The following is a 27,588-nucleotide window of genomic DNA, read 5'->3' on the forward strand; positions in this document are numbered from 1 at the left end:
ATAATATAATATAATATAATATAATATAATATAATATAATATAATATGATCTAATATATTGTATTATATATTGACTCTTTAGAATGTTAAAGAAGAAAGATGGCAGTATTGTTTTTTTAACTTTACATTTATATCAATGCCATATTTTTATATTCATTTAAACTCCAACTTACTGAGAGACAGTTTTGGATCTCTACTAACTTCCTTTGCAGTATCCACCAATTAATAATCCCGACCTTTATATCAATGTACACAAGTCAGTGATTAAATGAACGAATAGGGAAGGGACAGGCATTGCATCATTAAATTCTAGAGACTATTATCTGTGGAGCATTATATGTAATATGCAATAAGAAGCCCTCCAAGTGTTAAGCAACTTTGTAGTATGGTTCAAGAAAGTATTGTAGAGGGTTTATCTTGAGATGGCATGCAGACTTCATTAGAAAGGTAACATAATGAAATCAGGGAGAGGTAACCAGAAAGCTTTACAATAGGAAGTGCCTGATCTTGGTTCCTTTCAGGAATGGAAAAAGAAGGAATGGGAACCAGAGACATCTGTAGAACCCACTGACTGACTAGGTAGAGAGAATAAATGGAGACAATGGCATATACGGAGAGTTTATTTGTAACCATTTAGAATTAGATGAAAATGTGATAAACAGAGGAAAACATTTTAGGTTATTGAGAACATGAAAGGGAAACTTGAGTTTGAGGAGGAGAATGCAAGTGCATTTTTAGGAGTTGTCAACATAGTGTTGATGTTTGATAAAATATAAAATAGTAAAGCAGATGTTCTTCTTTGATATAATTTCTTATATCCAATAGTTCCATTAATAAAAACTTATTTCAAAGGCACAATTGCTTATTAGCAATGCCCTTCCTGTATTGAATTAAACTGAGAGTAATTGGTATAGAGGTCATTTATTCCCTTATACCATACTTTACACCATCTATTTTTCTACAAACCTACAAATAGTTGTCATTATAAGTCTTATTTTGCAGATGAACTTTCCTAGAATTTTGCTTATTTTCTCAGCCAGTTAAAAATCGCCATTATTTAAGAGAGGGGAATCAGGCTTTCTCCTGTCTTCTTTAGGCATGAAAAACACGTGATTTGTTAAAATGATAAAAGGCAAGTCAAGAACATCTAGACCTAATAATCGCATTATCCATAATTCATGATAACAACCTGGGCGAAATCGAATCTTACCACTCATAAAAATAAGGTTGTTTAAGTTTAGGATCCCTAAAATCCTTTTTATTCCCTACCATTTGTAAAGGAAAATTTTGGAATGTTCTAAAACCTCTTTCCCCAATAGCCTTCTAGTGATCTTGAGTGAAACTACATAAATCCACCAGAACGTAGCCTCCATCTCAGGTTCAATGAGTTTTCTTAAATTCCAATAAATGGATTATTATATTGTATCTTAGTTCTAATAAGTAACCTGCTTTAATAACCAACTTCTTTTGTAAAGGGTAAAGAAATTCTGGCTTATTTCTCCTCCTTTCAAATTATTTTTTTCTCTACTAGAGTTTGTTTCTGCGCCCTTTCTTGATCTGTTTCATAAGCATAATTAATAAAGTTAACATTTATATAGCACTTAATATATGCGAGGCAATGTTCTAAGCACCTTAAATATATTAACTTTTAATCTTCATGACAACCATATCACATATGTTCTATTATTATCTCCTTTTTACAGATGATTAAACTGATAGATAGAGCAAGAATTCTTATCCACCCAATAGATGAGAGAACACAGCTCTCCCTACAGAAGGGTTGTCAGATTCACCATGAAATAGATTGAACAGATAGTCCATCTGTACACAGTTTCAGAAGACAATTTTTCCTTTCTAAGCACCTTTATTACTGGCAGCTGGTATTTCACAAATTCAATAAAACAAATATTTGTTGAGTGTCATCATGTACAATGCTGCACGTGTGACATGCTTAGTGTGGCAGGAGTTTCTGCCAAAGAGTTTTACAGTTAGTTACACTGATGAATTTCCTAGTTGAGCTGTGCCGTGATCTTGATGATTTGGAGAACAGGAAGTGGAAGACACAGAATTATTATAAAAGAGCAATTGTGGGTTCTTATTAAAAATAAGCACTTCCAAAAGAAGGTTTTGAATTTTCTTCCAGCTTATTAGAAAAGCTGTTACTCTGCTACTCAGAGGCAGGAGAAATATAAAGGTGTTGAAAGATAAAAGCCCATCGGGGATTCCTGTGAAACTTTTCAAAGCTGGCTTAGCATCCATACTATAGTTGCAACCACTCACCTATTTTTAGCAACATGAAACTGTGGGGTTGCTGCAGTTTCTGATTCGCTACAACATCATCAATTCTGCTCATGCTGAGTTGGGTTCATTTAATTCCAATTAGCATTTATTGAGCTCCTATCTTGTACTGAGCTCCGGGTGGAGAGATCAGAAGATAAATAAGCTACTCTGGGAATATAATAAGTGCTCAATAACTATATGTTAAATACTTATAGCTAACACTTTATAGCACTTTCACGTGTGAGGCATTGTTCGAAGAGCTTTTCAAATACTAGCTCATTCAATCCTCACAACAATTCTATACAATCCTTACTCTAGAGATGGTGAACTTAAGTCAGGGAGAAGTTGAGTGTTTTAATTTGTCCAATTTGTCCAGGTGTCACGATTAATGATCTACTGGGATTCGTACTCAGGTATTGTGATTCTAGAATTCATATGTTAAGTATTCAAATTAAGGAGGGAGTGACTGGCTTAATGGATGAATTTATTTATTTATTTTTGGAGAGAGAGTGTATGAGTGGGGGAAGGGTAGAAGAAGAGGGAGAAGGAGAATCTCAAGCAGATGCTCTGGATCCCACAACCCATGAGATCATGACCTAAGTAGAAATCAAGAGTCCAGATACTTAACCGACTGAGGCACCCAGGCACCCCGAATGTATACATATTTTAAATGACTAAATGAAAGATACTGAATAGGGAGATCTTTGGGACATGAGTAAAATGTAAACATTTTTAGATAGTATGGGAGAAAATTCTAGTAAGAAAGAAAACTATGAGCAGTGAAATTGGTTCTTTAGCCCTAGGTATTTACTAATAGAAATCTTGGTGGGTCATGACAAACCAACAAAAATAATTTCTGACCACAAAGTTAAAAATAGAACTATCTTAAGACCCAGGAATTGCACAACTAGGTATTTACCCAAAGGATACAAAAATACTGATTTGAAGGGATACATGCACCCCAGTGTTTATAGCACTGTTACCAATAGCCAAATTATAGAAAGAGCCCAAATGTCCACCAACTGATGAATGGATAAAGAAGATGTGGTATATATATACATGTGTGTGTGTGTCTGTGTGCATGTGCGTGTGCGTGTGTGTGTGGACTATTACTAAACCATAAAAAAGAATGAAATCTTGCCATTTGCAACAATGTGGTTGGAGCTAAACAGTTTTATGCTGAGTGAAATAAGTCAGAGAAAGACAAATACCACATGATTTCACTCATGTGGAATTTAAAAAACAAAACAGATGAACATGGGGGGGAAGAGAGATGCAAACCGTAAAACAGAATCTTAACTATAGAGAACAAACTGAGGAGTGCTGGAGGGGAGGTGGGTGGGGAGATGGGTTAAGTGGGTGATGGGCATTAAGGAGGACACTTGTGATGAGCACTGGTTATTGTATGTAAGTGATGAAGCACTAGATTCTACACCTGCAACTAATATTATACTGTATTTTAACTAATTAGAATTCAAATAAAAACTTGAAGCTACAACAGAAAAAATCCTGGCCAAGTTTTTGCATACTTTTCAAGGCCAATATGCTTCTGAAGAAATCTGTAACTACTTGCATTTTAGTCTGGAATTGGGGGTTGTCCAATCAAGAAAGCTTCTGATCGTTGGTTAGTTACATTGTTCTACAAATTATGATCTCACTGAATCTACCCTCTCATTCTGACTTCATCATTATTTTTACCCTGATGCTTGGCATCTACTCTTATATAACTACAACAAACAGGGCATGCAAGTCTATTAAATTAAAATTGTGTTATAATTTGGAAAACATCCTACCTATTTTCTAATTTTTCTCCGTATTATGAGTAAAATTGAAATTTCAATTAACGTAGTTTAAATTTCCATTTGTTTCTAATTGCTAATAAAAGAAATTCTCTATGTTCACAATGGGCATATTTTATAAAGGCATCGCAACTTTTTTTGTTCTTCTTTCCTTTGTTCTTTCTTACAGGTTGCTTTACTAATGTTGTTGAAAAGTTATACAGGTGGTGAATGCTATTCAAGTTCTTTCCACTTGGTGGCCCATATATCTGGAATATATGTTTTGTATCAGACTTTTATTTATTTATTTTTTCTTCTGTCTATTTATTTATTTATTTATTTATTTATTTAATTTTATTATGTTATGTCGGTCACCATAAATACATCATTAGTTTTTGATGTGGTGATCCATGATCCATTGTTTCATATAACACCCCGTGCTCCATGCAGTACATGCCCTCCTTAATACCCATCACCAGGCTAACCAATCCCCTCTCCCCCATGCTCTCTAAAACCCTGTTTGTCTCTCAGAGTCTATAGTCTCTCATGGTTCATCTCTTCCTCCAATTCAACCCCCTATTTTTCCCTTCCTTCTCCTAATGTCCTCCATGCTATTCCTTATGTTACACAAATAAGTGAAACAATATGATAATTGACTTTCTCTGCTTGACTTATTTCACTTAGCATAATCTCCTCCAGTCCCATCCATGTTGATGTAAAAATTGGGTATTCATCCTTTCTGATGGCTGAGTAATATTCCATTGTATATATGGACCACATCTTCTTTATCCATTGATCTGTTGAAGGGCATCTTGGCTCTTTCCAGTTTGGCTATTGCGGACATTGCTGCTATGAACATTGGGGTGCATATGGCCCTTCTTTTCACTACATCTGTGTCTTTGGGGTAAATACCCAGAAGTGCAATTCCTGCGTCATAGGGTAGCTCTATTTTTAAATTTTTGAGGAACCTCCACACTGTTTTCCAAAGTGGCTGTACCAACTTGCATTCCTACCCACAGTGTAAGAGAGTTCCCCTTTCTCCACAACCTCTCCAACATTTGTTGTTTTTTGACTTGTCCATTTTTGCCATTCTAACTGGTGTAAGGTGGTATCTCAATGTGGTTTTGATTTGGATTTCCTTGATGGCTAATAATGATGAACATTTTTTCATGTGTCTGTTAGCCATTTGTATGTCTTCTTCAGAGAAGTATCTTTTCATATCTTCTGCCCACTTTTTGACTTGATTATTTGTTTTTTGGGTGTTGAGTTTGAGAAGTTATTTATAGATCTTGGATTTCAGCCCTTTATCTGTAGTGTCATTTGCAAATATCTTCTCCCATTCTGTGGGCTGCCTCTTTGTTTTGTTGACTGTTTCCTTTGCTGTGCAGAAGCTTTTTATCTTGATGAAGTCCCAAAAGTTCATTTTTGCTTTTGTTTCACTAGCTTTTGGAGATGTATCTTGAAAGAAGTTGCTGTGGCCCATGTCAAAGAGGTCATTGCCTATGTTCTCCTCTAGGATTTTGATGGATTCCTGTCTCACATTGAGGTCTTTCATCCACTTTGAGTTTATCTTTGTGAATGGTGCTAGAATAGGTCAAGTTTCATTCTTCTGCATGTGGCTGTCCAATTTTCCCAGCACCATTTATTGAAGAGACTGTCTTTTTTCCACTGGACATTCTTTCCTGCTATGTCAAAGATTAGTTGACCATAGAGTTGAGGGTCCATATCTGGGTTCTCTACTCTGTCCCATTGTCTATATGTCTGTTTTTGTGCCAGTACCATACTGTCTTGGTGATCACAGCTTTGTAATATAGCTTGAAATCGGGCAACGAGATGCCCCCAGCTTTGTTTTTCTTTTTCAGCATTTCCTTGGCGATTCGGGGTCTTTTCTGATTCCATACAAATTTTAGGATTGTTTGTTCCAGCACTTTGAAAAATGTCATTGGAATTTTGATCAGGATGGCGTTGAAGGTATAGACTGCTCTGGGTAGCATAGACATTTTAACAATGTTTATTCTTCCAATTCATGAGCATGGAATATTTTTCCATCTTTTTGTGTCTTCAATTTCTTTCATGAGTGTTCTGTAGTTCCTAGAATATAGATCCTTTACCTCTTTGGTTAGGTTTATTCCGAGGTATCTTATGGTTTTGGGTGCTATTGTAAATGGAATCGTTTCTCTAATTTCTTTCTACAGTTGCGTTGTTAGTGTGTAGGAAAGCAACTGATTTCTGTGCATTGATTTTGTATCCCGCCACATTACTGAATTGCTGGATGAGTTCTAGTAATTTGGGGGTGGAGTCTTTTGGGTTTTCCACATAAAGCATCATGTCGTCTGTGAAAAGAGAGAGTTTGACTTCTTCTTTGCCAATTTGAATACCTTTTATTTCTTTTTGTTGTCTGATTGCTGTTGCTAGGACTTCTAGTACTATGTTGAACAATAGTGGCGAGAGTGGGCATCCTTGACGTGTTCCTGATCTTAAAGGAAAGGCTCTCAGCTTTTCCCCATTGAGGATGATATTTGCTGTGGGTTTTTCATAGATGGATTTTATGAACTTGAGGAATGTCCCCTCTATCCCTATACTCTGAAGAGTTTTAATCAGGGAAGGATGTTGTATTTTGTCAAATGCTTTTTATGCATCAATTGAGAGGACCATATGGCTCTCCTTCCTCCTCTTATTAATGTGTTCTATTACATTGATTGATTTGCAAATGTTCAACCACCCCTGCATCCCGGGGATAAATCCCAATTGGTCGTGGTGGATGATCCTTTTAATGTATTGTTGGATCCTATTAGCTAGGATTTTGTTGAGGATTTTGGAATCCATATTCATCAGGGATATTGGTCTGAAATTCTCCTTTCCGATGGGGTCTTTGCCTGGTTTGGGGATTAAGGTAATGCTGGCCTCACAGAATGAGTTTGGAAGCTTTCCTTCTGTTTCTATTTTCTGAAACAGCTTCAGTAGAATAGGTATTATTTCTTCTTTGAATGTTTGGTAGAATTCCCCAGGGAATCCATCAGGCCCTGGACTTTTGTTTTTTGGGAGGATTTTGATCACTGCTTCAATCTCGTTACTGGTTATTGGTGTAATCACGTTGTCAGTTTCTTCCTGTTTCAGTCTTGGCAGCTTATAGGTTTCGAGGAAGGCCTTCATTTCATTCAGATTGCTCAGTTTATTGGTATATAGTTGTTGATAATAATTTCTAATAATTGTTTCTATTTCTTTGGTGTTAGTCATGATCTCTCCCCTTTCATTCATAATTTTATTAATTTGGGTCATTTCTCTTTTCTTTTGGATAAGTCTGGCCAGTGGTTTATCAATCTTATTAATTCTTTCAAAGAACCAACTTCTAGTTTCATTGATCTGATCTACTGTGTTTCTGGTTTCTAATTCATTGATTTCTGCTCTAATTTTAATTATTTCTCTTCTAATGCATGGCTTAGGCATCGTTTGTTGCTTTTTCTCTAGTTCTTCAAGGTGTAGAGTTAGTTGGTAAATTCAGGATTTTTCTATTTTTTTGAGTGAGGCTTGGATGGCTATGTATTTCCCCCTTTGGACCGCCTTTGCAGTATCCCATAGGTTTTGGACCGATGTGTTTTCATTCTCATTGATTTCCATGAATTGTTTAAGTTCTTCTTTGATTTCCTGGTTGACCCAAACATTATTGAGCAGAGTGGCTTCCAAGTGTTTGAATTTCTGCCAAAGTTTTTCTTGTGATTGAGTTCCAGTTTTAAAGCATTGTGGTCTGAAAATATGCAAGGAATAATCTCAATCTTTTGTATCAGTTGAGACCTGATTTGTGACCCAGTATGTGGTCTATTCTGGAGATAGTTCCATGTGCACTCAAGAAGAATGAGTACTGTTGTTTTAGGGTGGAATGTTCTGTAAATATCTATGAGGTCTATCTGGTCCAGTGTATCATTCAAAGCTCTTGTTTCCTTGTTGATTTTCTGCTTAGATGATCTGTCTATTGCTGAGAGTGGAGTATTGAGGTCTCCTACAACTAACATATTGTTATCAATATGACTCTTTATTTTGATTAACAGTTGGCTTATGTAGATGGCTGCTCCCATGTTGGGGGCATTGATATTTACAGTTGTTATATCTTCTTGTTGGATAGACCCTTTAAGAATGATATAGTGTCCTTCTGTGTCTCTAATTACAGACTTAAGTTTAAAATCTAATTTGTCTGATATAAGATTTGCTACCCCAGCTTTCTTTTGAGGTCTGCTGGCATAGAAGATGGATCTCCATCCCTTCACTTTCAGTCTGGATGTATTTTTAGGTTCAAAATGAGTCTCTTGTAGGCAGCATATGGACGGGTCCTGTCTTTTTATCCAATCTGCAACCTTGTGCTGTTTTATGGGAGTGTTTATAAAGGCCATTCACATTGAGAGTGATTATTGAAAGATATGAATTAATAGTCCTCATGTTGCCTGTGAAGACGTTGTTTTATAGATTGTCCCTGTAAATTTCTGCTGTATATCACTCTTGGAGTCTTTCTCCTTTTATAGAACCCCCCTTAATATTTCTTGCAGGGCTGGCTTAGTGGTCACATATTCTTTCAGTTTCTGTCGGTCGTGGAAGCTCTGCATCTCTCCACACATTCTAAATGACAGCCTTGCCAGATAAAGTATTCTTGGCTGCATGTTCTTCTCATTTAGTACCCTGAATATATCTTGCCAGGCCTTTCTGGCTTGCCAGGTCTCTGTGGATAGGTCTGACGTTATTCTGATGTTCCTCCCTTTGTACGTAACTTCCCCTAACTGTCCTTAAGATGGTTTCCTTCGTTCTAAGATTTGCAAGTTTTACTATTACATGCCAGGGTGTTGGTCTGTTTTCCTTGATCTTGGGAGGGGTCTTCTCTGCCTCTAGGACATGAATGTTTGTGTTGAAATAGGGTCCCCTACTCCTCCGCCATCTTTCCTCTGTATCTGACTTTTAACAAATCTGTTTCATAGGGCATTGTGGGAATATGGAAAAAATGGATTTAGAAAGCAGAAGCCTGCAGTAGGAGATTATTTTTTAAATTATCTAGGAATTATCTAGGAACTGGGAAATCCATTCCTTTCCCAATCTATGTCTTAATTTCTGTCACTTTTAAATTATAGAAAGCTAAAATGGTATCAAATGTTGAGGTTTGGTTATCAGAGGTAAAGAAATCTTTAAAGAGTCTGTTTTCATATATTATAAAATAAAGGAATTTTATTAAATAAAATATTTTCTTTCATATTTTATTCTTAAGTTATTAGGATTTTTCACTAGTTCTTATAATAATTATTGAATTATTTTATATTGGTTATTAATTACAAAATCAGTAAATTTTAAAAAGTTTAGATTACTGAGGAATAGTACCTAAAGTTGCCACATATATTATTTAAAATGTCCAAGTGCCAACAAAAATTATGATGCATGCATAAAAATAAGAAAGTATGACCCATATCCTGGAAAAGAAGCAGGAACACAAATTGCTTGTGAGAGAAACCAGATATCAGACTTAACAGAAAAAGACTCCAAAATAGCCATTATAAATCTTATGGAACTGAAAAAAAGAATGACAAAAAAGTAAAGGAAAGACAATGCCACATCAGACGATATCAATAAAAAATGGAAGTTCTAAAACAACCAACTGAAAATTCTAGAATTAAAACGTACAATAAGTGAAATTAGAAAAAAAAGTTACTGGAAGCATCCAACTATAGATTTGAACTGGCAAACATAAGAAATGGCAGACTTGAAGATAGATCAAAAAAGATTATGCAAGCTGAGAAAAAAAGAATTAAAAAAAAAAAAAGCCTCAGAGAAATGGGTGGGACATTTTAAGTGTACTGACATATGTATTCTGGGAATACCAGAAGGAGAGGAGAGAAAAGAGCAGGGGAAAAAAAAAGTTCATAGAAATAATGGCAGTAACTTCTCAAGTTTATTGAAAAACAACCTACACAACCAAGAAGATCAACAAACTCTGAGTAAAATAAACACAGAGATTCACAAGTTGACACATCATAATAAAAATACTTAAAGCAAAAGACAAGGATAAATCTATAGTTGTAAATGCTTATATTAAGAAAGAAAATGGGGTGCCTGGGTAGTGCAGTTGGTTAAGCTCCGGACTCTTAGTTTCAGCTCAGGTCTTAATCTCAGGGTGATGAGATCAAGCCCCCATCTGGCTCTGCAGAGTATGCTTGAGATTCTCTCTCTACCTCTCCCCCTGCTCCCCCCACTCTCTCTCTCCCGCTCAAATGAATAAATAAATATTTAAGAAGAAAGAAAGTAGGAAAAGATGGAAAAAGGAAGAACTAAACTTATATGAAAGAAAAGGAAGGAAATAATAAATATCAGAGTGAAGATTAATGAAATAATTTAAAAATCAATAGAGAAAATCAATAAAATCAAAAGTTGGTTCTTTGAAAAAAAATCAACAAAATTGACATTTAGCCAGATTGACCAAGATAAAAAGAGAGAAGAATCTAATAACTAGAATCAAAAATAAGCAAGGGGAAATTACTATTGACCTTAGAGAAATAAAAAGAAAATTGTAAAGGGTCACTATGAACAATTATGCACCAAGTTAGATAATTTAGAGGAAATGGAAACATTCTTAGAAAAATACAAACTATCAAAACTGACTCAAGAAGAAATAGACAATCTGAATAAAACTATAATAAGTGAAGAAAATAAAGTCATAATCAAATACTACCCACCCAGTAAAGCTCAGGCCCAAATGCCTCTATCACTGAATTCTATCAAACATTTAAAGAATAATCAATACCTATTTTTCACAAACTCTTCCACAAAAAAGAAGAGAAAAGAACACTTTTCAACTCCTTTAATAAGGCCAGTAATAGCCTGGTATCAAAACCATAGACATCACAAGAAAACTATAGACTGATATCTCCTATAAATATGGAAGAATCCTCAACAAAATACTAGCACTTCAAGCCCAGCATTAAAAAGAAATATATAGCATGACAAGTGGAATTTATTCCAAGAATGCAAGTTTGATTTAATATCTGAAAAATCAATTAATTTAATATATAATCAGTAGAATAAAAAATAAAAATCATATGCTTATCTCAATAAACATCGAAAAAGCATGTGAAAAAATCAACATCTTTTCATTATATAAACACTCATTAAACTGAGAAAGGAACTTTTTCCACATGTCAAGAACATCTATGAAAAACTCACTGCTAAGATCATACTTAACAGTGAAAGAAAAGATGCTTTCTTGTTTAAATCAGGGACAAAATAGAGCACCACCTCTATCCATCATTATAAGAGAGGTCCCAGGTTAGGGTGATTAGGTAAGAAAAATAAATAAAAATCATATCAATTGGATAGGAAGAAGCAAAATTATCTGTTTGCAGAGGACATGATCTTATGTATAAAAAATACCGTAAAATCCACTAGCAAGTAAATTAGTTAACAAATTCAGCCAAGTTTTAACAAAATCAATTAAAATATCCACATTTGCTATACATTTCCTGTAATAGTTAATTTTATGTGTCACTTTGACTGGGATGTGCGGTGCACAGATATGTGCCTGAACATTATTTCTGGGTTTGTCTGTATAGCGTGTCTTCAGATAAGATTGTCATCTGAGTGAGTAGACTGGGTAGAAAACTTTTCTCTCCCCAGTGAAAATATGCATCCATTGTGGGCCTGAATAGGGGGGAAAAAAAAAGCAGAGAAAGGAAGAATTTGCTCTCTGCTTGACTGTTGAGCTGGGATGCAAGTCTTCTGCACTTAGCCTGGGATTTACATCATCACCTTCCTTGGTTCGTGGACCTTTGAACTGACTGGGACTTACGTCATTGGATCCTTGGTTCCCAGGCCTTCAGGTTTTGACTGGAACTGTTAGGAAGCAGCTAGATAGGAACAGTGGAAGGAACACCTGGAGGAATACCCCTGTGGTCAACACAACCAGCCAACATCCTCCACTGAAGGATGTCATAGCCTACAGGGACTCTCCCTAAGGAAATAAAAGCACAATCCAGAGAGAAGGTGTCCTCAACTTCATCTTTAAGTAGTTAAACATCCATTAACATAAATTAGCACTGCAATTATAGCCACAGTCTCCAGGAGAAAGGCTGCCAAGAGAGTTCCAGTACAAATCTTGTAGGGTCAAAAACTGCCCCCTCCCAATGTGTGGGAGGAGTCCCCCAAATGATTAGAAGCAGCCTCCATTAGAGACCATCCTGTCCATGACGCAAGACCCGCTCACATAAAAGGAAAAGACCCCTGCAGTCTCAGTGCAGTTGCCACCTCTGGGCCTGCCCTCTCCTACCTCGAGTAGGGCACGGATTTCTAATTCTTTATTGCCTTGGTGCCAAGAGCCCAGACACAACACTTTTTGTGCAGACAGAACTATACCACCAGAGGTCAGATAGTCAGGCTCAGTCTCCCTATTCCACCAATTCCTTATAACCTATTTCTCTCTCTATCCTCTCCCTCTCTCTCTTTCTAAAATCTCTTATTGGTTCTGTTTCTCTGGAGAACCCAGACAATACATTTGCTATGAAGAATCCAAAAATGAAATGAGAAAAACAATTCCATTCACAGTAGCATCAAAAAGAAAAAAATAACTCTTAGGAATAAATATAAGTTCAAAAAATGTATGTTGAAAAGTACAAAATATTTTTGAAATAAATTAAAGATCCAAATAAATGAAAAAGCATGTGCATGTACATGTATGTAGACTGGAGTACTTAACATTGGTCCCATAGTATTAGTCCCCCAAACTGATCTACAGAGTCAAAGAAATCCCTATCAAGATCCCATGTTATTCTTCTGTAGAAATTGATAAGCCTAATTTAAAATTCATATGAAATTGTAAGGATCAAGAAGAAAGAAATCAATTCCAAAGAAGGAGAACTAAGTAGGGGCACTCCTGCTTCTTTATATCAAAAATTACGACAAAACAATAGTAACCCAAACACTGTGATATTGACACAAGGACAAACATAAAGTTTAATGAAATAGGATTGAGAGTCTTGAAATAAATCCATATATCTATAGTCAACTAATTTTTGACAAGCATGCCAAAAACATTAAATGGGGGAAAGAATGGTCTTTTCAAACAACAATGTTGGGACAACTGGAAAGCCACATGCAAAAGAATGAAATTAGATTCTTACCTCAGAAAACAGGAGCAAATTTTAAGACTTTGGATTTGGCAAAGAAATTTTAGATATAATATCAGAAGCTCAAGCAACAAGAGAAAAAATAGATAATTTGGACTTCCTCAAAATTAAAAACTTTTGTTCTTCATCAAGAAAGTGAAAATGCCACCCACAAAAAAGGAGAGAACACTTGCAATTACGTATCTAATAAGGGAATTGTATCTAGAATACACAGAGAACAGTTACAATTCAATGACAAAAAAGACAAAATCCCAATTAAGAAATGAAGGAAGAATCTGAATAGATATGTCTACAAGGAAAATATACAAGTGACCAACAGACATATGAAAAATGCTCAGTGATGTCATTAGGCAAATGCAAAGCAAAGCCCCAGTGAGGTATCATGTCATACCCATTAACATGTGTAGAATCAAAGTCAGATCATGACCATTGTTGGCAAGGTCATAGAGAAATCAGAGTTCTTGTTTTAGTGGGAATGTAAAATTGTGCAGCAGTTCTGGAAACAGTATGAAAGTTCCTCAAATAATTAAACAGAGTTACCACATGACCCAAAATTACACTTCTAGGTATATATCCAAGAGAAATGAAAACATATGTCCACACGAAGAGTTATACACAAATGTTAATAGCAGCATTATTCATAATAATCAAAAACTAGAAACAACTCAAATGTCCATCAACAGATGAATAAATAAACCATGTGTTTTATCCATAGAATGGAATATTCATCAGCCATAAAAAGGGAAAAGCGTTGATTCATGCAACAATTTGGATGAACCTTGAAAACATTATAACATGTGAAAGAGAGCAGACACAAAATTCCACGTATTATATGATACTATTCATATGAAAACCCAGAATGCGGACATCTATAGAGACAGAAAATAGAATACAGCTGGGTGTGGGTGGGTAGGATAGAGGGGGATTGTAGCTAAAGGGTCTTGTTTTTTGTTTTTTTTTTGTAAGGTGATGAAGATGTTTTAAATTTCACTGTGGTGACGATTGTACACATCTGTGAACATACTAAAAAACACTGAATTGGACACTTTAAATATATTATATGGTATATGAATTATATCTCAGTAAGGTTGTTTTTAAAATGAACATTAAATTTACATAAGATCATACTACCTAGTATTAGGTAGTTGTATCTTTTTAGTGTAACACACTAAATTGGGAAGAAGTTCAAGTAACAGTTACAGCCTCAATTTGTTGAATGTGACCATATTTTAATACCATTCACTTCCTCTTTTAAGAACAAAAATACATAAGAAATAAAATCAAAGTTCTCTTTGTGCAATTGACAAAATATTTGAACTAGACTTGAAAGGTTTTTTTTTCTTTTATACTTATTTTTAAAATATATTTTAATTTTTGGAGGAATATTCATATGTGCACACTGATGTTGATTTCAGTTTTCTAGGGAGTTGGAATTTTGTAGATCAGGTTCGTTTGATTGGTTGCAGGGAAACTGGGATCTGGGAGGGTATCAGTTAACATTTCAGAGCTCTCTTAATAAACACTGCCAGTCAAACCCCCACACACACTAATTAGGGGATACGGAGGGGATAATGTACTATGTAATAATGGAACATTCATACACATACACATACACAAATATAATTAAGAGACAGGGAATGCAGGAAGCGCAAATAAATGCAGCCTCCAGGTGACTTTTAGACCTATCTTTAGCTACTCTGTTGATATTTGCCAGAGTGACCAGACTACACAACCATGGTGGGCAGCCAAAATGGATTTAGTGCAATAGAAGAGCCCTTTCCTGGTGGTATCACTTGACATTTACTCCTTTTCTATTCCTTTGGAAACTGTAAGTTGAATTTATATGTGGGAAGAAATAGAGTTCAAGAGTTTATTGATTTAAAGTATTGCTTGTGAGAGTCTTTGTTCCAGATCATTGTTTCTAATAACCCAGTTTGGTTCTACTAGAAAGACATGATCCCTGACACAATGCTATTGACTTTTGCCTCCAATCTCTAAATAAGGTTAAATGACAAAGATTTGCATAAATTTAGTGATCTAATATCTAGTGAATTAGGGGATACGGAGGGGATAATGTACTATGTAATAATGGAGACTTATTTAGATGACAATATAATGATAAGAAAAGTGTTCACATTATATAGAGAGGATTACTTTGAGAACTTTGAGGCCCTGGTCCTATTCAATCTAAGGAAGATGTCCTAGAAGCTGTTAGAAGAGAAAGTGTATTTTACTTTGCCGAATGTTTCCTTGACAAGAATTTTGTTAGGGTAACCCTGATGCTCTTTCATAGCCCATCTCCCTCCCATATTCAATATCTTCCATCAGAGGTAAAAGAATACTTGATTAGTGAGATCCTCACACTGCCAAGGAACTAAATGGTGCCACAAACATGTTAGTTTGGAAATGAATCCTCCCCAAGTTGAGAATAAGGTGAAAATCTAGCTCAGGTAGATACCCTGATTGGAGAAACTAGCTAATCCATACCTGGGTCATTGACAACCCCCCACCCGACCCCCCAAAGTCAAAGAGATGATAATGTGTTTTATTTTAAGCCTCTAAATTCATGACAATATTGTTACATAGCAGTAGGTATCTAATACATGCCCCCTTCACCATTGTCTTCCTTTGAGACTCAAATTACACGTATTCATGGCTGCATGAAATTGTCTCACAGCTCACTGTTCATTGTTTTCCACATTCTTTCTTTTCCCTCTGTGTGTTTCATTAGAGAATAACTGTGTATACTTTATGTATCTATGTCTCAGTTTCACTAATCTTATTTTGTGCCATGTTGTAGGTTTTTAATCTCATCCTATGTATTTTTTATGTTGAAGATTACATTCTTCATTTCAGTAAGTTTGATTTGGTTCTTTTTTATATTTTCATGTCTCTACTTTTATTTTAGTAAATGTAGAATGCAGTTATAATAAACATTTTAATGTTCTTATCTGCTAATTTTAATGTCCTTATTCATTGTGAGTCAATTTTAGTTGGCTGAATTCTCTCTCCATTATTGTTCGTGTTTTCCTGCTTCTTCATTGTCTGGAACTTTTAAATGGCTAACATTATGAATCTTACTTTGTTGCATGTTGGACATACTTATTTATATTCCTGTAAATATTCTTAAGCTTTGTTCTGGAATGCAGTTCTCAAAACAGTTTGATTATTTTGGGTCTTATTTTTATAATTTGTTAGTCAGGGTCCAGAGAAAAACTCAGTCTAGGTCTAAGTATACTAGGTATACTTCATTTTATTGTGTTTCATGGATATTGCAGTTTTTACAAATTGAAGGCTGTGGCAACCCTAGTTGGGCAAGTGTATTGATGCCATTTTTCCAACAGCATATTCTCACTCGTGCCTCTGTGCCACATTCTGGTAATTCTTAGAATATTTCAAACTTTTTCATTATTATTATACTTGTTATGGTGATCCATGATCAGTGATCTTTGATGTTACTATTGTAATTGTTTGGGGGGACCACAAACTGCATTCATATAAGATGATGAACTTAATTGATAAATATGTATGTTTTAACTGCTCCACCAACTGGCCCTTCCCCTGCCTCTTTCCCTCTCCTCAGGCTTCCTTATTTCCCAAAACACAACAAAATAGAAATTAGGCCAATTAATAACCCTGCAATGGCCTCTAAGTATTCAAGTGAAGGTAAGAATTGCATGTCTCTCACTTTAAATCAAAAGCTAGAAATGATTAAGCTTATTGAGAAAGGCATGCCAAAAGCCAAGATAAGCTGAAATCTAGGTCTCTTACACCAAACAGCCAAGTTGGGAATGCAAAGGAAATGTTCTCAAAGGATTAAAAGTGCTACTTAAATAAACACACAAATCTTGGGGGCGGGGGGAAGGCAAAATAGCCTTACTGCTGATACGGAGAAAGTTTGAGTGGTCTGGATAGAAGGTCAAATCAGTGACAACAGTTCCTTAAGCCAAAGCCTAATCCAGAGGAAGGTCCTAATTCTCTTCAAATCTATGAAGGTTGAGAGAATTGAGGAAGTTGCAGAAGAAAAGTTAAAAGTTAGCAGAGATTGGTTCATGAGGTTTAAGGAAACAAGCCACTGGGGAGCCTGGGTGGCTCAGTGGGTTAAGCATTTGCCTTTGGCTCAGGTTATGATCCCAGGGTCCTGGGATCGAGTCTCGCATGGGGCTCCTTGTTCAGCGGGGATCCTGCTTTTCCCTCTACCTGCCACTCCCCCTGCTTGTGCTTGAGCTTTCTCTCTGTCAAATAAATAAATAAAATTCTTAAATAAAAAAAAAAAGGAAACAAAGCATCCATATAATAAATACAAGGTGATACAGCAAGTGCTGTAGAAGCTGCAGCAAGCTATCCACAAGATCTAGCTCAGATCAGTAATGAAGGTGGCTACACTAAATATCAGATATTCAATATAGATGAAACAGCTTTGTATCAGAACATTTTCTCTAGGACTTTCATAGCTAGAGAGGCAAATGCCTGGCTTCACAACTTCAAAAGACAACTGACTCTCTTGTTAGGGGCTGATGCAGCTGGTGACTTAAAGTTGAAGCCAATACTCATTTACCATTCTGAAAATCCTAAGGACCTTAGAAATTATGGCTAAATCTACTCTGCCTGTGTTCTATAAATGGAACAATAAAGTCTGGACAACGGTACGTCTGTCTGCACCATGGTTTACTGAATATTTTAAACCCACTATTGACCTATTGCTCAGAAAAATAAATTATTTTCAAAATATTATTGCTCATTGACTATGCACCTGCTTACCCAAGAGTTTTGATAGAGATGTACAAGATTAATGTTTTCTTGCCTGTTAACATAACATCCATTCTGCAATCTCTGGATCAAAGAGTAACTGATTTTCTTTTTTTTTTTTTTTTTAAGATTTTATTTATTTATTTGAGAGAGAGAATGAGATAGAGAGCATGAGAGGGGGGAGGGTCAGAGAGAGAGGCAGACTCCCTGCCGAGCAGGGAGCCAGATGTGGGACTCGATCCCGGGACTCCAGGATCATGACCTGAGCCGAAGGCAGTCGCTTAACCAACTGAACCACCCAGGCGCCCAAAGAGTAACTGATTTTCAAGTCTTATTATTTAAAAAATACATTCCATAAGGCTATAATTGCCATAGATAGGGATTCTTTTGATGGATCTGGATAAAGTAAGTTGAAAACTTCTGGAAAGGATTCACCATTCTAAATGCCATTAAGAACACTCATGATTCATGGGAAGGGATCAAAATATCAACACTAACATGAGTTTTGAAGGAGTTGATTTCAGCCCTCATGGATGACTTTGAGGAGTTCAAGACTTCAGTGGAGGAAGTAAGATGTGGTGGAAATAGCAAGAGAACTAGAATTAGAGAGTGAAGCCTGAAGATGTGACTGCATTGCTGCAGTCTCATAATCAAACTTTAACAAAGAGTTGATTTTTGTGGATGAGCAAATAATGTGGTTTCTTGAGGTGGAATCTATTCCCAGTGAAGACACTGTGAAGACTGTTGAAGTGACAGCAAAGATTTAGAATATTACATAAACTTAGTTGACAAAGCAGCAGGGTTTAAGAGGACTGCCTCCAATTGCGAAAGTTCTATTGTGGGTAAAATGCTATCAAACAGCATCACAGGCTACAGAGAAATAATGAAGTAAACTTCATTATTGTCTTATTTTTAAAGACTGTGGGGTGCCTGGGTGGCTCAGTCGGTTAAGCATCTGCCTTCGGCTCAGGTCATGATCCCAGGGTCCTGGGATCGAGCCCCGCATCGGGCTCCCTGCTCGGCGGGAAGCCTGCTTCTCCCTCTCCCACTCCCCCTGCTTGTGTTCCCTCTCTCACTGTGTCTCTCTCTATCAAAAAAATAAATAAAATCTTAAAAAAAAAAAAAAGACTGTCACAGCCCCCTCAGCCTCCAGCAATTGTCACCCTGATCCAGCAGCAGCCGTCGACATCAAGGCAAGACCCTCCATCAGCAAAAAGATTATGACTCACTGAAAGTTCAGATGATAGTTAGCATTTTTAGTAATGAAGTGTTTTTCAATTAAGGTATGTACATTTTTTATACATAATGCTATTTGCACACTTAATAGATAAGAGTATAAGGTAAACATAAATTCTATATTTACTGGAAACCAAAAAATTCATTTGACTCACTTTATTCTGATATTTACTTTATTGCAGTGGTCTGGGATCAAACCCACAATTTATTCCAGGTATGCCTGTATTCCTTACAACTGAGACATGACTTTTGTCAGTGCTCCACGAATTATTATTGTTTCTATTCTGGCTTATAAAAACACCTTTCTAGGCCCTGTGTGAGTGCCAGATACTGTTCTCTAATCCTATAGTGTGGTTTCTTCCTGGATGTCCAGTAATTTCCTCATATGTATACACTCAAAAGTGTTCTGTTAAATACCCAAGGGCAACTCTCTGCAGTTCTATGGGGTTCTCTCTCTCCACTGTTTTCCCCTCTTTGGGATTCTATCCAACAAACTAGAAAACACCTAGGTCTCACTAAACTCTGAAGTTTTTCCTCAACCTTTGGAATCTTTTGGTCTCTTCTTGCATTTTATTTCCCTGTACCATATCCTGAAAACTCTTTCAAGACAATAAACGGCGGCAATCATAGACCTCACCTTGGTTGTTCCCATCTCTCATGGATCACTGTCCTTTTTTGCCTATTGTGTGTCTTAAAATCAGTATTTTTATATGTTTTAATCTTTTTTTTTTTGTATTGTTATGTAGGAAGGTGGATCCAGTCCCTGCTATAACATCTTGGTTAGAAGCAAGTCTATTTAGAGATTTTTAATTTTATTTAATATTAAATATATTTATTGATTTTATTTTTCATGTTTTTCACTTTACATATTTTTTGTAAATGGAGGAGATAATTTAGTCGGCACTCAGTTACAACACAGAATATATACTAGGAACACAGCTGGAGCAGAAGGAAATAGATGCAGAAAAATGTCACAAATAGAAGTTTTAAATTTTTTCCTGATTTGTATAATTAAAATTTAATCTACACTGAGTCATGTCTAGAATTATTGAATCATATATTGTACACCTGAAACTGATGTAACACTGTATATTGATTATACTGGGATTAAATTTTAAAAAAGGATTTAATCTAAATAGTTGAGTTTAATTTTAATTTTCCTAATTTACCATTTGGTAGCCACTCTGTATAGCTATTTTGATTAAAAATAAAACAAAAATATAAACAGATTCTGCTTTTGCTCTCTAGCAAATTAAGACTTTGTCAAAAGTAGAGAAAGCTCAGCACAGGAAATAAAGTCCTGTAATAAAATGTAGAAAATTATTATCAAGAATATGAAAGTTCGAATATTTAAAAATATGAATCTTAATTATTCTGAAATTTTTTAATGAATTTAATAATGACGCTAAATTTATATATATTAATTATTCGGGAATAATATATTATTCCTTTAAGCTAAAAAATATTGGGGCAAGTAAATATGTATACACAAAAAATGCAGATATATTTTTTTGTGAACTTGAAAAAGCTATCAGAATTATCAAATGTATTACGTTAAATGTATGACTAGAATTGTACCAAGATGCTTAAATTTGTGTGCAAGTTAAAATGTCTTTTTAAAACCCTAGAGGTTACTAAGGGAACCCTTCTGAAAATCAAACTAATATTGAAATCAAACCTTCAATTATTATGAATGGTTTATGTGTAAATTTTCTCATCTCATGTCTTTTTAAAGTAAGCTTTTTTGAATACATAGAAATAAAATTTAAAAATTGTGAGGTTTTGCTGATTTTATTCTTAAAGAGCAAATAATTTACATATCAGAAATGCTTCTTGGAATGTTATTATCAGGCCTAATTTTATAAATGGCATTATAAATTTTAATTTAATGGATTTTTATCATTTCAGTAATGTAGATCTAAAGTTGTGGAGCCTCTTCTCATCATCACCTGCAACATTCTTAAGTAAACTAAGTGGCACTAAATATCATTTGAGTGGATATTTTAGCTGAGTTGTTGAACTTCAAGGTAATTTTAACATGTTATCTGTGCTTCTTCCTAAATTTGTTGGAAAAATTTTGTAAACACTAAAATTTTAAAAATCTGATTTTTTTCTGTATAAGAAAAATGCCAGAAATACAATGAAGTCATCAGTACTTATTTTGAGAAAATAATAACTTAGTTCTTTTAAAATTTTTAAATGTTTGAGGGGCACCTGGGTGGCTGGGTTGGTTAAGCATCTGTCCTTGGCTCAGATCATGATCCCAGGGTCCTGGGATAGAGCTGTGCATCAGGCTCCCTATTCAGCGGGGAGTCTGCTTCTCCCTCTCCCTCTGCTGTTCCCCCTGCTTGTGCTCTCTCTTTCTTTCTCTGTCAAATAAACAAAGAAAATCTTAAAAAAAATAAAATAAAATTTTTAAGTGCTTGATAAAAATTTTAATTTTACTCACTGAATGTAACCTGATTTTTAGAATTTAGTGTATTAAGGAAGTTTTGGAAAATGCACATACTACATCAGGTGATAGATTACATTTTCTCAAAATATATATTTTCATTGACAATCACATGAGATTAAATTTATTAGACTATTTCACGGTAAACCTAAAGAACATGTTAGTGTGATCTTTAGGTAACTTGAGTCAATTGAATTGAATCTTCTGAAAATGGCCAATTCTAGAAATTGTACTTGACATGTTATTGCATTAAAAATAATATTGAGAAAGAATATTTGATATAAATGCTGTTAATTGGAATAATATGACAGCTAATTAAGCTTCATAGGTGTTTGAGCCTCTTTTTTTAAATTTCTAGATACATTAATGAACTGCAGCCTACATTTATATTCATAATTATAAGAGATAAAAACAACAAATTGTTCTATCCCATTTTTTAGAAGTTGGCTCATAGTTAAACACTATTTGCCCGACTCTTTTGTGTTTTTGCAAGAATTAGCATGATAAAAGCAGGCATGATTTTGCAGATTTAATTATATTTTTGCTGTTATCTGATAATGATCTTACTTGACTTTCCTTTTTAACAATACTCTGTTTCCTAAATTCTATAAATCAAGAGACAACTTCATACGTTTGTTGAAGAAATTAAATGCCTACTACATGGCACTGCAAACCCAAAACATTTTGCCTTATCAAAGAAACTGGATCTTGCTACCCTTAGTTGAAAACTTTAAATATACAAACACTGCATTAAACCTTCAGGGATTTAGTAAAGGAGTTACGCTCTTGATTTCAAATGTACTACAAAAGCACTTTGCATTGAACTATGTATTCAAGTAGGAAGAATTTCAGTAGTTGAATGCCCTTAGATTCCCCCCTGCACACCCCCATCCCCATCCTCAGTCCTTCCTATTCTGTTAACTTACATCTAAGCAATTATAATCTTATAATTGAGGAGAGACACCTTTTATCTGTGTAGGGACGTACTTGATAACTAGTGAAAATAAAAGATACTCTCCCCAGAAAAATTCCCAGGCACATACAGTTATGCAAGCAAGAAAAGAGCCTATAGACCTCCTCAAGAGCTTTACCTTTGAGCTTTTCCAGTAATCCAGACAGCACCTGACCCTGCACCAGAAAATCACCAATCACTTCAAATGACAACTGCCTCAGAAGAGAACTCCATCCAGACCTAATTAAGTCCTGCAAAGTCTGATTGTCCTCCCTTCTTTTCCATTTCTTACTACCTCACCCTTGTACTCCCTACATAATTCTGTGACTATATTCTTAGTCATGGTGTTGTTACTGGCACATACCTCATTTCTTTTTTCCCCTCAGTTACAGCACAAGGTATTTTTACTGCTCTTTACTATTCATCCCTGCATCCTCCCCGCTACTGTCCTCTGCTTCCTGTCCCGGATCTAAAGCCCCACTTCTCCTCTTCATCCGCAGCCACTCTATGCACACATGTTGAAAGATTTCCATTATGTGCTCTGGAGGCCTTCCCATGGTTAGTGGATAATGAATATTCCCTGGAGCTCTAAAGGTGAGGTTGTTTACTCTCCCACATTCCAGGTTACTCCCTCTTCTTTCTCAGAGCTCCTCTTAGATCACTTACTTCTAAGAGTTACTTCTTTAAAGCTCGTTCCTATCACACAGTTGTATCACCAGAGTTGAATGACCAGGGTGGAAGAACAATGCCTGTGTGCAATACTTTACACCATTAAAACATGTTGATTTTTGTGATACATACTTCACTCGTGGGAGAACAGAATTACATACAAATATCCATCAAGATTTAAAAAAAATTTTTTCCAATCCATAGTCACCGTGAACTGCTCCACGTGCAGATGAAGTACCCACCCCTTTATCCTGCCTGGGGCTGCTAGGCCCTCCAGACTGTGGAGTTGGGGCCCGGCACCAACCCCCTGCATAGTCTCCAATGAGGAGTGGGCCCACCCGCCAAAAACCACCCTGAGGCGGCAGCTAAAGATGGGCTACAGTCAGTCCCAGTTTGGACTTGCAGCCTGATGAGGTCCAGGGCTTCTCCAACCGCTAGGGGTCCCTCCTGTCTCATTAGATGAAACTCCACCCAACCAGCAAGGCCCAGTCTTATCAGGGCAGGCAGGCCAGTATCCTCCAGCTCTGCCTTAAGTTGGGATAGGCACATTTGTGTAGTTTAGTGCTTAGAGACAAGCAAATGCCTTTTGTCCCTAAGATCCTGTTCCTGTGACCAGGTCTCTCCAGACTCAAGTCCTGTTCCAAGTCCTTGGTGACCTTCCGTTAAGTTTTGACATAAACTGTGAATGAATATTTTTTCCTGAGTAAAGTACAAAACTCCACTGCATAATTCTACTTGGTGCTGAGAAAAAAAATCAATAGCCGTATAATAAACATACTTACAATAATGATGTCTTCTATTAGAAAATACACTTTAAGTTACTGTTTATATCATTGAAATTGATTTCTGAAAAAGTCTATTTGTCCTCAGCAACCTCAAGCTAACTATCTCTAACAATACCCTATCTTACAATATTTTTTAAATTAACTAAAATATCTACATTCATGCTGGCTACAGTTTTATCTATACAGCATAAATGCTATTTATATTTTTGATTATCCAATATAACAGAAGTCCTACAATCAGAAGTAGACTAACTATAATTGTGTAATTTATATCTAAGGAAGTCTTTTTCCCAACTTCATCTACCAGGAATATGGAAGACAGGTAGTATTATCTGTGTAACCCATAAGCTAAAGATATTGCTGTATCACCTTTTATTCTCTCTGGAACATCTCGCACAAAATATATGACTTAGACTAATTTTTCCTAACATTCCCAAAATACTGAAGTACTAACATTTTATTAACTTACAAAGCACAACTATTAATTTTAAAATCATAAATTTAATGACTGCTTTTTGCATTGATTATGAAATCTTACAGGTGAAACACCAAGAAATGCTCTTTATATTTTATTTTGTTCTTGCTAACTTAGTCCAGGATCACCCTATCACACTGTGATGATTCTTTATTGGCAATGTCTGTTGACGAAACACAGTAACATGTTGATTTAAACTGCCAGAAAAATGTGTCAAAAAATCTGATGTTTTAGAAGCCGCTGTCTGTCTCTCTTCCTCTGTTTCTCTCTCTTTTTTAAAAAAATTAAAGGCACCTTATTCTTACTTTCTCTTAGTTTTGGTGAAATTAACCTTAGTATAGTCAGACGGAAAGGATTCTAGTGAACACATGGAGTTTACCTACTAATTCTAGACTATGCTGTGTCTTGACTTGCAGAAACTTACCCCCAAATACTTGTACTTCTTAATTATATTGTTAAAGGATGGGGGAAAATATTCCTTAAACCAGGACTTCTTAATGACTTTTGTGTCACTGACCATTTTGAGCCTAAAACAGCACCTTCTCAGAATGTTTTTAAATAAATACTATAAAATAGGAATATTCACAAAATAAATTAATGTTATTAAAACAAAGTTTTATCCACACACACGTTATGAGGGAGACTGTATACCCCAGACACTTACACAATTCAAGTATGTTTCAATTAACATTAGGGCATGAAAAACCTTGACCCAGTTATCAAGTCACAATGTTGCAGACACACCATTTCATCGAAATCTATTACATAACTTATGACAAATGGAAATGTGACTTTTTTTTTTAGAACATAATTGTTTAAATCAGTGATACATGCAAATATATAGAGATGCATTTTAGAGCTAGGAAAAATCATGGTATGACATCATTTTAAGGTAAACTCATTCATACCTTAATGGCAGTGGATGCAATTTGAATGTGGTGAAGTCTCCGAAGGGTGCTGTCCCTGTCAATGAAATAGGAAGCGGCTAGTTGATGTAGCGTCTCCAGGGTGACCATAGAGCTATTAGTGCTGGAATCACTTCCTTCAGATCTTTTGCTCAGCTTCCGCTTGTCCACAAAAATTGTGAGTGACTCCTCTCCTGCATTAATAATATTTAAAATTATTCCATTTTCCACTTAAAATCAATTTTTCAATTATCTGCAGGTGAGGAAGTATAGATGACAGACATAATGAAACAAAAGAGTGATAAGCAACAAAAGTCAAGTTTAACTTTTGTGTTCTTCATGAATATTTCTCATGTGCCTAGAATGGTACATGAGCTATTGAAGCCTGTAAATACTTATTTAGTAAATGTTGAATAGCTAGCATTTGTGGAACAATTTCTCTAGATTTTATTGACTTTCTCATATAGTTTAGTTTACCTAACACCTATATGACACAAAAGCAAATTAAGAACGGAAAATATGTAAGTTGAACTTAAGTGGGGTGCGTGATATAAAATTGTATATGCTCAGAAATGTTTACCGTGGATCAGCATGACTAATGGAAACATGACCAAGCACATTACTAAACACTAACCATTTTTTTAAAAAGATTTTATTTTAGTAAACTGTACACTTAACGTGGGGCCCAAACCTACAACCCCAAGATAAAGAGTTCCATGTTCTACAGACTGAGCCAGCCAGGCACCCCTAGCCATTTTTAACTGAACCTCGAAAATTCAGAGAAAACATACAAATGCATATATAGTTATGTAAGCATATATGAATTAAATTCAGAGGTTTCCTACATGTGGCATTACATAAAAATATTATGTGTTATTAAGCTCTATGGAAATCATTAAACTCCATGGAAGATTTAGGTATTGACAACGGATTTTTGAAGGTGAAATTTAAAGTATAATATAATTAAACTGCAATTTTCAGTGTTCACATGTTTACAAAAAATATCAATGGTATTTAAATTTAACATTAAGAACTTGCCGTTTTCAGATTTCCATATTCTTGGATATTCATCTAGCGTATAATTGTCAGACTTGATGCTTACTCTCATTCTCTCAGGAACTCACTGTTCTGGTGGCATTATGCCCGCTTACAAATTGACAAGCCAGTTTTGTAAAATACCAAATAAATAAAATGATACTAAATTTAAAATGACATATCCTTGGTGACTATCCAATCCTAAGTCACAGCTTATAACAACAGATAAAGCAAGAGATCAGGTCAGTTGATATCAGAAGTAAAGTGTTACCAATGTTATTTCTGAAAGGTCACATTCTCAGTTTGTATTTGGATCCCAACATGCATACTGGAAATTAAATAGCCTAACTAGAACAGCTGAAAAAAATCCTTCAAAAAAATGAATGAGTGGGACAATTATCAACAGCATTAGGTCATATGCATGATAAATATCTTTCAGGTGGGAACATCTGAAAGAGAAAAGGGAAAATATTACATAAATCCCTATAGCAACAAACAAAAAAATCCCCAGTGATTACTTACCCCCAGGAAAAGAGGATAACTAGTGTGGAAGTGTGAGTGAGTGTATCTCAGAAAGACCAATGAATCTGAGGAAAAGAGTGACCCATGTGCCACATTGTGAGAGTACCAAAACAAACCTCCTGTACATGGATGTATGAAGAGCAATAGTTCTGTCGTAGTCTAAGAACTCATAATGAGCATCTATCACCCATGCAAGTGCTATGGTCTGAAGGTTTGTGTCCCCTCAAAACTTATATGTGAAATCCTAACCCCCAAAGATGAAAGTATTAAGACGTAGGGCTTTTGGGAGATGCTTAGGTCATGATATCAGAGCCCACATCAAATGGAATCAGTGTCTTTCTAAAAGAGACTCCAAGAGAGATCCCTTGCCCCTTCCACCATGTGAAAATACAAGAAGTCTGCAACCCTAAAAAGGCCCCTAATGCAACCATGCTGGCACCTTGATCTTGGACTTCTAGCTTTCACAACAGCGAGCAATAAATTTCTGCTGTTTATAAGCTACCCAGTCTGTGGTGTTTTGTTAGCAGCCCAAATGGACTAATACAGCAAGAGACATGTCTCATTAAGAAAGGTTAAAAACAAAATGGCAAAGATCTTGGTAAAT

The 27,588-nt window shown here is 35.6% G+C and overlaps 1 protein-coding gene across 2 annotated transcripts in view; it reads right to left on the reverse strand.

The window, feature by feature from the left end:
* The window catches only part of BRINP3 (BMP/retinoic acid inducible neural specific 3), a 353,858-nt gene that overhangs the window by 158,215 nt on the left and 168,055 nt on the right, over nt 1-27,588 (reverse strand). For both annotated transcript variants that reach the window (XM_035010134.1, XM_035010135.1), the window contains one exon: nt 25,431-25,621. In XM_035010134.1, coding sequence (XP_034866025.1) covers nt 25,431-25,621 — 191 coding nt within the window. The remainder of the gene's footprint in view (nt 1-25,430; nt 25,622-27,588) is intronic.

This window comes from Mirounga leonina, unplaced genomic scaffold, assembly GCF_011800145.1.
Source record: "Mirounga leonina isolate KUSES-001 unplaced genomic scaffold, KU_Mleo_1.0 Mir_154, whole genome shotgun sequence".
NCBI lineage: Eukaryota > Metazoa > Chordata > Mammalia > Carnivora > Phocidae > Mirounga > Mirounga leonina.